General features: G+C 50.6%; 1 protein-coding gene across 2 annotated transcripts in view; it reads right to left on the bottom strand.

The window, feature by feature from the left end:
• KIF6 (kinesin family member 6) overlaps positions 1 to 12,641 on the bottom strand; it is a 192,684-nt gene that overhangs the window by 137,715 nt on the left and 42,328 nt on the right. For both annotated transcript variants that reach the window (XM_077282021.1, XM_077282020.1), the window contains 5 exons: positions 8,762 to 8,968; positions 5,123 to 5,266; positions 4,816 to 4,902; positions 4,461 to 4,564; positions 2,771 to 2,876 (listed from right to left, as the gene is read on the bottom strand). In XM_077282021.1, the coding sequence (XP_077138136.1) occupies positions 2,771 to 2,876; positions 4,461 to 4,564; positions 4,816 to 4,902; positions 5,123 to 5,266; positions 8,762 to 8,968 (648 nt within the window). The remainder of the gene's footprint in view (positions 1 to 2,770; positions 2,877 to 4,460; positions 4,565 to 4,815; positions 4,903 to 5,122; positions 5,267 to 8,761; positions 8,969 to 12,641) is intronic.

Here is a 12,641-nt window from a genome sequence, read left to right on the forward strand (position 1 = left end):
GTGTATAAACCTCTGGCCCCCCATGTATAACCTATGCCCCCCCCCTACCCGTGTATAACCTCTGGCCCCCCGTGTGTAACCTCTGCCCTCCCGGGTATAACCTCTGCGCCCCCCGTGTATAACCTCTGCGCCCCCCGTGTATAACCTCTGCGCCCCCCGTGTATAACCTCTGGCCCCCTGTGTATAACCTCTGGCCCCCCGTGAATAACCTCTTGCCCCCCGTGTATAACCTCTGGCCCCCCATGTATAACCTATGGCCCCCCCCCTACCCGTGAATAACCTCTGGCCCCCCGTGTATAACCTCTGGCCCCCCCTTGTATAACCTCTGCCCCCCCCCCCCCGTGTATAACCTCTGGCCCCCCGTGTATAACCTCTGGCCCCCCCTTGTATAACCTCTGGCCCCCCATGTATAACCTCTGGCCCCCCATGTATAACCTATGGCCCCACCTACCCGTGTATAACCTCTGGCGCCCCATGTATAACCATTGCCTCCCCCCCTCTTGTATAACCTTTGGCCCCCCGTGTATATCCTCTGGCCCCCCCATGTATAACCTCGAGACCCCCACCATGCCATTACTACCATGTGAAAGAGCGGCCGGTGGTGCAGAGCTCCTGATACCAGCACAGTCCTGTAATAGGACCACTGGGGTAAAAAGTCCGTCCCTGACATTTCACCCTACTGAATCTTCACCTGTGAGTGATATTACTGAGAAGTGGCAAGAATCGCAGCAAATCAGCCACAAAGTGCAGACCCTGAAACGTTACAGAGCGGGGGGCCGACTGCTGAGGAGCAGGGGGCAGAATAGTCACCACCGCTCTGCTGACAACATAACTGCAGAGTCCTAATCTCCTCGGCCCAAACACTGCGCCCCCGCCAGGAGCTTTGTGGCCGAGCAGGTGCATGCAGCCATACGTCACCAAGCACAATGTCGAGCATCGAATGGAATGGTGTAAAGCCGCCACCACTGGACTCTGAAGGAGACGTGTTCTGTGCAGAGACGGATCGCACTTCTCTATGTGCGTCTGATGGAGGAGTCTGGGTTTGGTGATTCCAGGAGGACGTTATCCCCTGACTGTATTGTGCCGCTGTACAGATGGTGGAGGAGGATAATGCTAGGGGCTGTTATCAGAGGGCGGCCGGAGACCCTCAGCTCCAGTGATATTAAATATTAATATTAATCTTCAGCTCAAGACATTGTGGACAATTGCAGCTACAACTTTGTGGGACCAGTTTGGGGGAAGACCCTTATCTGTTCCCATAACTGTGCCCAATGCACAAGGTCCATACAGACATAGAGGGAGAGAACATGAGCGGCCACACAGAGCCCCATACAGACATGGAGGGGAGAACATGAGCGGCCGCACAGAGCCCCATACAGACATGGAGGGGAGAACATGAGCGGCCGCACAGAGCCCCATACAGACATGGAGGAGAGAACATGAGCGGCCGCACAGAGCCCCATACAGACATGGAGGGGAGAACATGAGCGGCCGCACAGAGCCCCATACAGACATGGAGGAGGGAGAACATGAGCGGCCGCACAGAGCCCCATACAGACATGGAGGAGAGAACATGAGCGGCCGCACAGAGCCCCATACAGACATGGAGGAGAGAACATGAGCGGCCGCACAGAGCCCCATACAGACATGGAGGAGAGAACATGAGCGGCCGCACAGAGCCCCATACAGACATGGAGGAGAGTACATGAGTGGCCGCACAGAGCCCCATACAGACATGGAGGAGAGAACATGAGCGGCCGCACAGAGCCCCATACAGACATGGAGGGGAGAACATGAGCGGCCGCACAGAGCCCCATACAGACATGGAGGAGAGAACATGAGCGGCCACACAGAGCTCCATACAGACATGGAGGAGAGAACATGAGAGGCCGCACAGAGCCCCATACAGACATGGAGGAGGAGAACATGAGCGGCCGCACAGAGCCCCATACAGACATGGAGGAGAGAACATGAGCGGCCGCACAGAGCCCCATACAGACATGGAGGAGAGAACATGAGCGGCCGCACAGAGCCCCATACAGACATGGAGGACAGAACATGAGCGGCCACACAGAGCCCCATACAGACATGGAGGAGAGAACATGAGCGGCCGCACAGAGCCCCATACAGACATGGAGGAGAGAACATGAGCGGCCGCACAGAGCCCCATACAGACATGGAGGAGAGAACATGAGCGGCCACACAGAGCCCCATACAGACATGGAGGAGAGAACATGAGCGGCCGCACAGAGCCCCATACAGACATGGAGGGGAGAACATGAGCGGCCGCACAGAGCCCCATACAGACATGGAGGAGAGAACATGAGCGGCCGCACAGAGCCTCATACAGACATGGAGGAGAGAACATGAGCGGCCGCACAGAGCCTCATACAGACATGGAGGAGGAGAACATGAGCGGCCACACAGAGCTCAGACCACAGCCCCATTCAACAACAATAATGGAGATTGATAATATAATGTCTGGGGTCCGTACACCAGTGTGCACACAAGAGCTGAGACCCTCTGCACTGTGTATTGAGCTATTAGTAAGGGGCTTTCATGACCCGGATCTCTATCAATCTGCAGCATGTTTAGGGGGATATAACCTATTGCATTTAAAGGGATTGCTCATGCACAATATTGGTTACCCGTCCGTCAGAATCCCTGGAGTTTGGCTGCCGAGACCCCTATAATTCCCGAGAACGGAGCTGTTGTGTTGTGTGCGGCCCCCTCTCCCCCCTGCACAGCTCGCCGTGCTGTACTGTGGTACCTTAAAAAAAGCGAAACTATACTGGATCCTCCGCATGTCGCCCCCCACGTCCAGGCTACTTTCAGGGTCCTTGTCATCCAAGAAATCGTAGAGCTGCTCCTCCAGCCTGGAAGAAAAAAAAAATGGTGCGCTGATAAATATCAAAAGACGGTTAGAATCCAGATCAACAGATACTGTAACGTTCTGGAATAATTAATGCACACGAAAAACGCAAGCTCAGCAGACGGTATCACACAGGAAAGGATTAGATACACGGCTCAGCAGACAGTATCACACAGGAGAGGATTAGATACAGCTCAGCAGTCAGTATCACACAGGAGAGGATTAGATACACGGCTCAGCAGTCAGTATCACACAGGATAGGATTAGATACACGGCTCAGCAGTCAGTACCACACAGGATAGGATTAGATACACGGCTCAGCAGTCAGTATCACACAGGAGAGGATTAGATACACGGCTCAGCAGGCAGTATCACACAGGATAGGATTGGATACACGGCTCAGCAGTCAGTATCACACAGGAGAGGATTAGATACACGGCTCAGCAGGCAGTATCACACAGGAGAGGATTAGATACACGGCTCAGCAGGCAGTATCACACAGGATAGGATTGGATACACGGCTCAGCAGTCAGTATCACACAGGATAGGATTGGATACACGGCTCAGCAGTCAGTATCACACAGGAGAGGATTAGATACACAGCTCAGCAGTCAGTATCACACAGGAGAGGATTAGATACACATCTCAGCAGACAGTATCACACAGGACAGGATTAGATACACAGCTCAGCAGTCAGTATCACACAGGAGAGGATTAGATACACAGCTCAGCAGACAGTATCACACAGGACAGGATTAGATACACGGCTCAGCAGTCAGTATCACACAGGAGAGGATTAGACACACGGCTCAGCAGACAGTATCACACAGGAGAGGATTAGATACACAGCTCAGCAGATAGTATCACACAGGATAGGATTAGATACACGGCTGAGCAGTCAGTATCACACAGGAGAGGATTAGATACACGGCTCAGCAGTCAGTATCACACAGGATAGGATTAGATACACGGCTCAGCAGACTATCACACAGGAGAGGATTAGATACACGGCTCAGCAGACTATCACAGAGGAGAGGACTAGATACACAGCTCAGCAGATAGTATCACACAGGATAAAATTAGATACACGGCTCAGCAGACAGTATCACACAGGATAGGATTAGATACACGGCTCAGCAGACAGTATCACACAGGAGAGGATTAGATACACAGCTCAGCAGATAGTATCACACAGGATAGGATTAGATACACGGCTGAGCAGTCAGTATCACACAGGAGAGGATTAGATACACGGCTCAGCAGACTATCACACAGGATAGGATTAGATACACGGCTCAGCAGACTATCACACAGGAGAGGGTTAGATACACGGCTCAGCAGACTATCACACAGGAGAGGGTTAGATACACGGCTCAGCAGACTATCACACAGGAGAGGACTAGATACACAGCTCAGCAGATAGTATCACACAGGAGAGGATTAGATACACGGCTCAGCAGTCAGTATCACACAGGAGAGGATTAGATACACGGCTCAGCAGACAGTATCACACAGGAGAGGATTAGATACAATGGATCAGCAGACAGTATCACACAGGAGAGGATTAGATACATGTGGGGTGCGGTACCTCTGCAGCTCGTCGGGGGTGAGCTCCGTCGTCCTCTCTTCTCCAGTGATCAGGGCGATCTCATCTTTAAGTGCTTGAATCTCCTTCTTCAGACGCACGATTATCTGAGAAACATCAAGAAGAACCAATCTGTGTGGGGAGTAATGGACTCTCACCATGTGCACGACTACAGCAGCACAGAGGATTTCAGGAGGTGTGTACAGATCTAGTGGGGGGACGTATACCTCCAATAGCTGACCGCTACTCACAAATGTACCCCCATACACGTGGACCCCCAGACCAGCTATGAAGCGTGTGCTTTCCCCGCAGCACAGAGGATTTCAGCTCAGTAGCATGCAGGCGGGGATGTTCTTACCAGCTGCGGGTCGATCTCCTCGTTGAGCACGGCTTCATTCTTGATCAGAGCGACTCTCTGTGCAAAGCGACAGGTGGAGATGGATTCCTGCGGCAGATCGCAGACATTAGCTGAACGGACGAGATTCTTACAGGATTTATTACAATCTCATCTCCTACCATCTACATGATACAGCGACACTGCGGGGCCCGGAGCCGCCCAGATCAGCCCCTGGGGGCCACACGCTGCCCGCACAGAATGGTGCCAATATACAGGAATGATGGCGACCGGACAGAGAGACCGAGCCGCACTCCGCTCAGACACCTACATCAATGTTCCTCTTGTCTAAGGACAGGGTGGCGATCATGGTGGTCATACAGTTCCCCCCGAGGCTATCCCGCAGCACCGAGGTCATCATGGAGTTTCTGTACGGTATATGGGAGCGATTCTTCTCAGCCAGAGCAATAATCACCTGGAAAAGCGACAGCAGTTATATACTGATCATACATCCACACTGACCGTATACTACATGTGTACAGTATATAACGTGTGTACAGGGGCAGTCACTGTGTGCATACATTACTGATCCTGTATTATACTCCAGAGCTGCACTCACTATTCTGCTGGTGCAGTCACTGTGTACATACATTACATTACTGATCCTGAGTTACCTCCTGTATTATACCCCAGAGCTGCGCTCACTATTCTGCTGGTGCAGTCACTGTGTACATACAATACATTACTGATCTTGAGTTACCTCCTGTATTATCCTCCAGAGCTGCACTCACTATTCTGCTGGTGTAGTCACTGTGTACATACATTACATTACTGATCCTGAGTTATCTCCTGTATTATCCTCCAGAGCTGCACTCACTATTCTGCTGGTGCAGTCACTGTGTACATACATTACATTACTGATCCTGAGTTACCTCCTGTATTATACCCCAGAGCTGCACTCACTATTCTGCTGGTGCAGTCACTGTGTACATACATTACATTACTGATCCTGAGTTACCTCCTGTATTATCCTCCAGAGCTGCACTCACTATTCTGCTGGTGTAGTCACTGTGTACATACATTACATTACTGATCCTGAGTTATCTCCTGTATTATCCTCCAGAGCTGCACTCACTATTCTGCTGGTGCAGTCACTGTGTACATACATTACATTACTGATCCTGAGTTACATCCTGTATTATACCCCAGAGCTGCACTCACTATTCTGCTGGTGCAGTCACTGTGTACATACATTACATTACTGATCCTGAGTTACATCCTGTATTATACCCCAGAGCTGCAATCACTATTCTGCTGGTGCAGTCACTGTGTACATACATTACATTACTGATCCTGAGTTACCTCCTGTATTATACCCCAGAGCTGCACTCACTATTCTGCTGGTGCAGTCACTGTGTACATACATTACATTACTGATCCTGAGTTACCTCCTGTATTATCCTCCAGAGCTGCACTCACTATTCTGCTGGTGTAGTCACTGTGTACATACATTACATTACTGATCCTGAGTTACATCCTGTATTATACTCCAGAGCTGCACTCACTATTCTGCTGGTGCAGTCACTGTGTACATACATTACATTACATTACTGACCCTGAGTTACATACTTTATTATACTCCAGAGCTGCACTCACTGTTCTGCTGGTGCAGTCACTGTGTACATACATTACATTACTGATCCTGAGTTACCTCCTGTATTATACTCCAGAGCTGCACTCACTATTCTGCTGGTGCAGTCACTGTGTACATACATTATATTACTGATCCTGAGTTACATCCTGTATTATACCCCAGAGCTGCACTCACTATTCTGCTGGTGCAGTCACTGTGTACATACATTACATTACTGATCTGGAGTTACATCCTGTATTATACCCCAGAGCTGCACTCACTATTCTGCTGGTGCAGTCACTGTGTACATACATTACATTACTGATCCTGAGTTACCTCCTGTATTATACCCCAGAGCTGCACTCACTATTCTGCTGGTGCAGTCACTGTGTACATACATTACATTACTGATCCTGAGTTACCTCCTGTATTATACCCCAGAGCTGCACTCACTATTCTGCTGGTGCAGTCACTGTGTACATACATTACATTACTGATCTGGAGTTACATCCTGTATTATACCCCAGAGCTGCACTCACTATTCTGCTGGTGCAGTCACTGTGTACATACATTACATTACTGATCCTGAGTTACATCCTGTATTATACCCCAGAGCTGCACTCACTATTCTGCTGGTGCAGTCACTGTGTACATACATTACATTACTGATCCTGAGTTACATCCTGCATTATACCCCAGAGCTGCACTCACTATTCTGCTGGTGCAGTCACTGTGTACATACATTACATTACTGATCCTGACTTACATCCTGTATTATACTCCAGAGCTGCACTCACTATTCTGCTGGTGCAGTCACTGTGTACATACATTACATTACTGATCCTGAGTTACATCCTGTATTATACCCCAGAGCTGCACTCACTATTCTGCTGGTGCAGTCACTGTGTAAATACATTACATTACTGATCCTGAGTTATATCCTGTATTATACCCCAGAGCTGCACTCACTATTCTGCTGGTGCAGTCACTGTGTACATACATTACATTACTGATCCTGAGTTACCTCCTGTATTATACCCCAGAGCTGCACTCACTATTCTGCTGGTGCAGTCACTGTGTACACACATTACAGATCCTGTACGGATTCTGAAGGGACCCCTTGTGTAGATGTATGTTGGAGTCTCAGCGCCCCCCTGAGGCCATGTGAAGGGTGCAGCCCTGGTTTGTGTCTGCGCTGTGACGGATCATCCAGAGCAGAGTCCGGGGGTCCGATATGACCCCGTGATACACAGAGTAACCTCTCCGGCCTCTCCCTGAGCGCCGCGTCCTCGTCTTCTGCTCTTTCTCTGGCTCCGCTCATAGAGCCGCCATTGTTCCCGGACATGTTCCGCTCATCCACAGATCTCAGCCCGTCAGGCTCTGTTCACACACGTCAGTATCGGTGAGATTTGTGACATCTCGTGCCCCCGCTTTCCTTTTCCCCGTCGCTGGTGTGCAGCTCTGTAGCGTTTCCTGAATGCAGCGTGTGAATGGTGGCAGCGGTTTTTTTATGCAAATTAATTCCTAAAAATCTTAACTAAAAAAAACGCAACTAAAAATGCACATAAACCCCTGTGATATGCGCGATTCCAGCCAACAGTGTAGGTATGGCGGAGAAAAATGTACAGAAAAAAGGAGCGCAAGGCCGAACCGAGCCCCCCGTGTTGGGGGAGTCAAGAGAGAGGTCGTCAGCCAAACTATGGCTCATCCGTCAGGTATCTAATGTGAACAAGGGCTTAACGCCTACAAGGTATTGTCTTGTGTTAGAAGCGGCAAGGCTTGTAAAGTGTTGTTTAAAGGGACGGTCTAGCACCTAGGTGATCAGTCCCAGGTTGGTGGGGGCCGATATCCCTAACCCCGCTGACCAGCAGATCCTGCACCCGCCAGCAGTGCAGAGATGGAGCAGCACAGCGCCATACACCATGCAGTGGTCACTCCCGGGTACTGCAGCTTCACATTCACTTCAATACATGGTATCCGAAGCTGTGCTGCACCAGGTACCACTGCGGGGGGTGCAGGGAGGTCAGACCCCACAGGTCAGATATCCTAAGGTGAGGTCATCAATGCCTTACTCCTGATCAACCTAATAAATGCAATGTATGCGGAGATCGCCATTCTGAAGACTGGGGACAGTGGTGGGGGGCATTACTGTAGGATACAAACCACAAATGCTTCAGAACCACTTTGATGGAGGGCTGCAGACATTTATGTCTGTGACTTATTACAATATTCCTGTTGCAGTCGCTGGGACTTTTAGTGCCCCATTCTGGCCTGGAACGTCAGTGTCAGTGCGGCTGCCCCATGACCCGGTTGTGGGTTGGTGCGGTGCCCGCTCACCTGCTCCAGGTAGTGCAGGGACAGGTTGATGTACTTGGCCTCGGTCAGCAGCTGCCCCCCGACTCCGCTCTTGGCCACGCGCTCAGATCCCGCCAGGTCCACAAGGTGCAGCTTGGAGCGGCGGACGGTGGCGGAGCCGGGCTCTTTGCTGGAGATGTGGATGGTGAAGATACAGTGCGAGCGGGTGGACGCCTGGTTCATCGGAGTCTAGAAAGGCAGAAAGAAGGAGAATCACTGTAAAAAACATCAGCAACTGACAAGATCTCTGCTTGCTGTAATTTACTGGAGACTTTCTGATTTCCCTCCTGAGCCTGAAATTCTCAAACTTATTCTATGAACTGGCGATACATTGTGACAAACCAGGATGGATGTCAGTCACCGAGCATTGCTTGGATACATTGTGATAAACCAGGATGGATATCAGTCACCGAGCATTGCCTGGATACATTGTGATAAACCAGGATTGATGTCACTCACCGAGCATTGCCTGGATACATTGTGATACCAGGAAGGATGTCAGTCACCGAGCATTGCCTGGATACATTGTGATACCAGGAAGGATGTCAGTCACCGAGCATCGCTTGGATACATTGTGACAAACCAAGACCGATGTCAGTCACCGAGCATTGCTTGGATAAATTGTAATAAACCAGGACGGATGTCACTCACCGAGCATTTTCTGGATACATTGTGATAAACCAGGACGGATGTCACTCACCGAGCATTGCTTGGATACATTGTGATAAACCAGGACGGATGTCAGTCACCGAGCATTGCCTGGATACATTGCGATACCAGGACGGATGTCACTCTCCGAGCATAGCCTGTATACATTGTGACACGAGGACGGATGTCAGTCACCGAGCATTGCTTGGATACATTGTGATAAACCAGGAGGGATGTCAGTCACCGAGCATTGCCTGGATACATTGTGACAAACCAGGACGATGTCACTCATCGAGCATTGCCTGGATACACTGTGGCAAACCAGGACGGATGTCACTCTCCGAGCATTGCCTGGATAGATTGTGACTAACCAGGACGGATGTCAGTCACCTAGCATTGCCTGGATACATTGTGACAAACGAGGACGGATGTCACTCATCGAGCATTGCCTGGATATTTTGTGACAAACCAGGATGGATGTCACTCACCCAGCATTGACTGGATACATTGTGACAAACCAGGACGGATGTCACTCACTGAGCAATGCGTGGATACATTGTGACAAACGAGGACGGATGTCACTCACTGAGCAATGCCTGGATACATTGTGACAAACCAGGACGGATGTCACTCACCGAGCATTGCCTGGATACACTGTGACACCAGGACGGATGTCACTCACCGAGCATTGCCTGGATACATTGTGATACCAGGATGGATGTCAGTCACTGAGCATTGCCTGGATACATTGTGACACGAGGACGGATGTCAGTCACTGAGCATTGCCTGGATACATTGTGATACCAGGATGGATGTCAGTCACTGAGCATTGCCTGGATACATTGTGACACCAGGACGGATGTCACTCACCGAGCATTGCCTGGATACATTGTGATACCAGGATGGATGTCAGTCACTGAGCATTGCCTGGATACATTGTGACACGAGGACGGATGTCAGTCACTGAGCATTGCCTGGATACATTGTGACACCAGGACGGATGTCAGTCACTGAGCATTGCCTGGATACACTGTGACAAACCAAGATGGATGTCAGTCACTGAGCATTGCCTGGATGCATTGTGATGCCAAGATGGATGTCAGTCACTGAGCATTGCCTGGATACACTGTGATACCAGGATGGATGTCAGTCACTGAGCATTGCCTGGATACATTGTGACAAACCAAGATGGATGTCAGTCACTGAGCATTGCCTGGATACATTGTGACACGAGGACGGATGTCAGTCACTGAGCATTGCCTGGATTCATTGTGACACCAGGACGGATGTCAGTCACTGAGCATTACCTGGATACATTGTGATATCAGGATGGATTTCAGTTTCCGAGCATTGCCTGGATACATTGTGACAAACCAAGATGGATGTCAGTCACTGAGCATTGCCTGGATACATTGTGACAAACCAAGATGGATGTCAGTCACTGAGCATTGCCTGGATACACTGTGATACCAGGATGGATGTCAGATTCCGAGCATTGCCTGGATACATTGTAACAAGCCTCCCAGCTGTGCAGTACGGAAACCCTTGTGTTCACTGACAGCAAGCGGTGATCCTCCAGAAGCAGAGATGACGAGGCGTCACTCGCAGGCCCGTGTTTGGCTGTACAGACAAGGAGGGGACGTATAGACGCGGTGGAGGACAGCACAGATTTATAGGCGGAGGTCAGGGGGTTTGGTAAATGTTTCTGCCAGTAAAGCGGAACATGGTAAATATTTAGAGACAGAAGGGGCTTCTTCATAAACATTTACGCTCAGGGGGGGTACGGACGTCAGGCTTTATGGACACGGTCCAGACCGAACGTCAGGAACATCGGGGGAAGTTCGCTCCCTGGTGACATAACAACAATGGCACAAGCGCTGTCAATCAAGACCGCAGTGACCATCGGAGGGGACATGGCGCCCCCAGAGATGAAGATTTATTATCAACATCACTGATGTCATCATTACACAAAATGGGAAAAGAAGTGTTAGGAGCAGCGCAGAGTGTTTCAGGAGCGCAGTGTGTTGACCTGGTGTAGGGCAGCGACCGTCCACTTGTGATATTAGTGTGGCCATCGCTGTGTAAGGAGGACGGAGGAGGCCACGGACTGAGAACGACATAGTAGAAGAGGAGCCTTCAGCAGCACAGAGTATTTCAGGACAGGGATGTGCGGATCCGTCCAGCCCTGTGACAGGGCCATGGTGGAGATCCTGGAAGCATCAGGGTCACCCCGCAGCACAGAGGCTTTCAGGAGAGGCGGATTCTTCGCCGGTTAAGCAGCTGTAAGACATTTTGATTACACGACTTATGAAGGACATAAATCTGAGCAGCTGAGACCGTGTCCGGGGTCTGCGTGTGCCGCCCTCCAGCCCAGCAGGACTGTGGCCAGCAGAGGTTATTACAATGGCGACCTCCGCTCCAGAGATCAAGATGTGTTTCATTACTGCATAATCCGAGGAAATGATGAGAGGAGGATGATATCCTGCGGAGTTATTGGCCGGGGTCTCCTCCGCAGCGCGGTTCACTCCTCGTACGTGGGAACGGACTGCCACTTCACTGCTTCACATTTGGTAGACATTACGCTGGCGATGGGCGACGCTTGTCCGGTAACGCTGCGGCGAGAAGCCTGCTGTGGCCGACAACACGGCGTCCTCCGCTGCCAGGGAAAATCCATCAAGCAGAAGATCCTTGATGATCATCCCAGGCTTCTGAGCCTTGGAAAAAGGGAACAGTCAGCGGAGCAGACGGCATGTGAGTTACGAGGCCGCGGCGGCGGTGCCAGCAGTGTCAGCACATGTTCACTATTAAACAGCAGAAGAGAAAACCACTTCAAATGGTGATGAGTCCGCCGGCGGGAAGACAATGCTCTGATCTCTTACATGAGCCTTGATGTGCTCCCCATACATTGTGCCGGCGAGAAGGACAATGCTCTGATCTCTTACATGAGCCTCGATGTGCTCCCCATACACTGTGCCGGCGAGAAGACAAAGCTCTGATCTCTTACATGAGCCTCGATGTGCTCCCCATACAGTGTGCCGGCGAGAAGACAATGCTCTGATCTCTTACATGAGCCTCGATGTGCTCCCTATACATTGTGCCAGCGAGAAGGACAATGCTCTGATCTCTTACATGAGCCTTGATGTGCTCCCCATACACTGTGCCGGCGAGAAGACAAAGCTCTGATGTCTTACATGAGCCTTGATGTGCTCCCCAT

Source organism: Ranitomeya variabilis, chromosome 2 (genome assembly GCF_051348905.1).
Source record: "Ranitomeya variabilis isolate aRanVar5 chromosome 2, aRanVar5.hap1, whole genome shotgun sequence".
NCBI lineage: Eukaryota > Metazoa > Chordata > Amphibia > Anura > Dendrobatidae > Ranitomeya > Ranitomeya variabilis.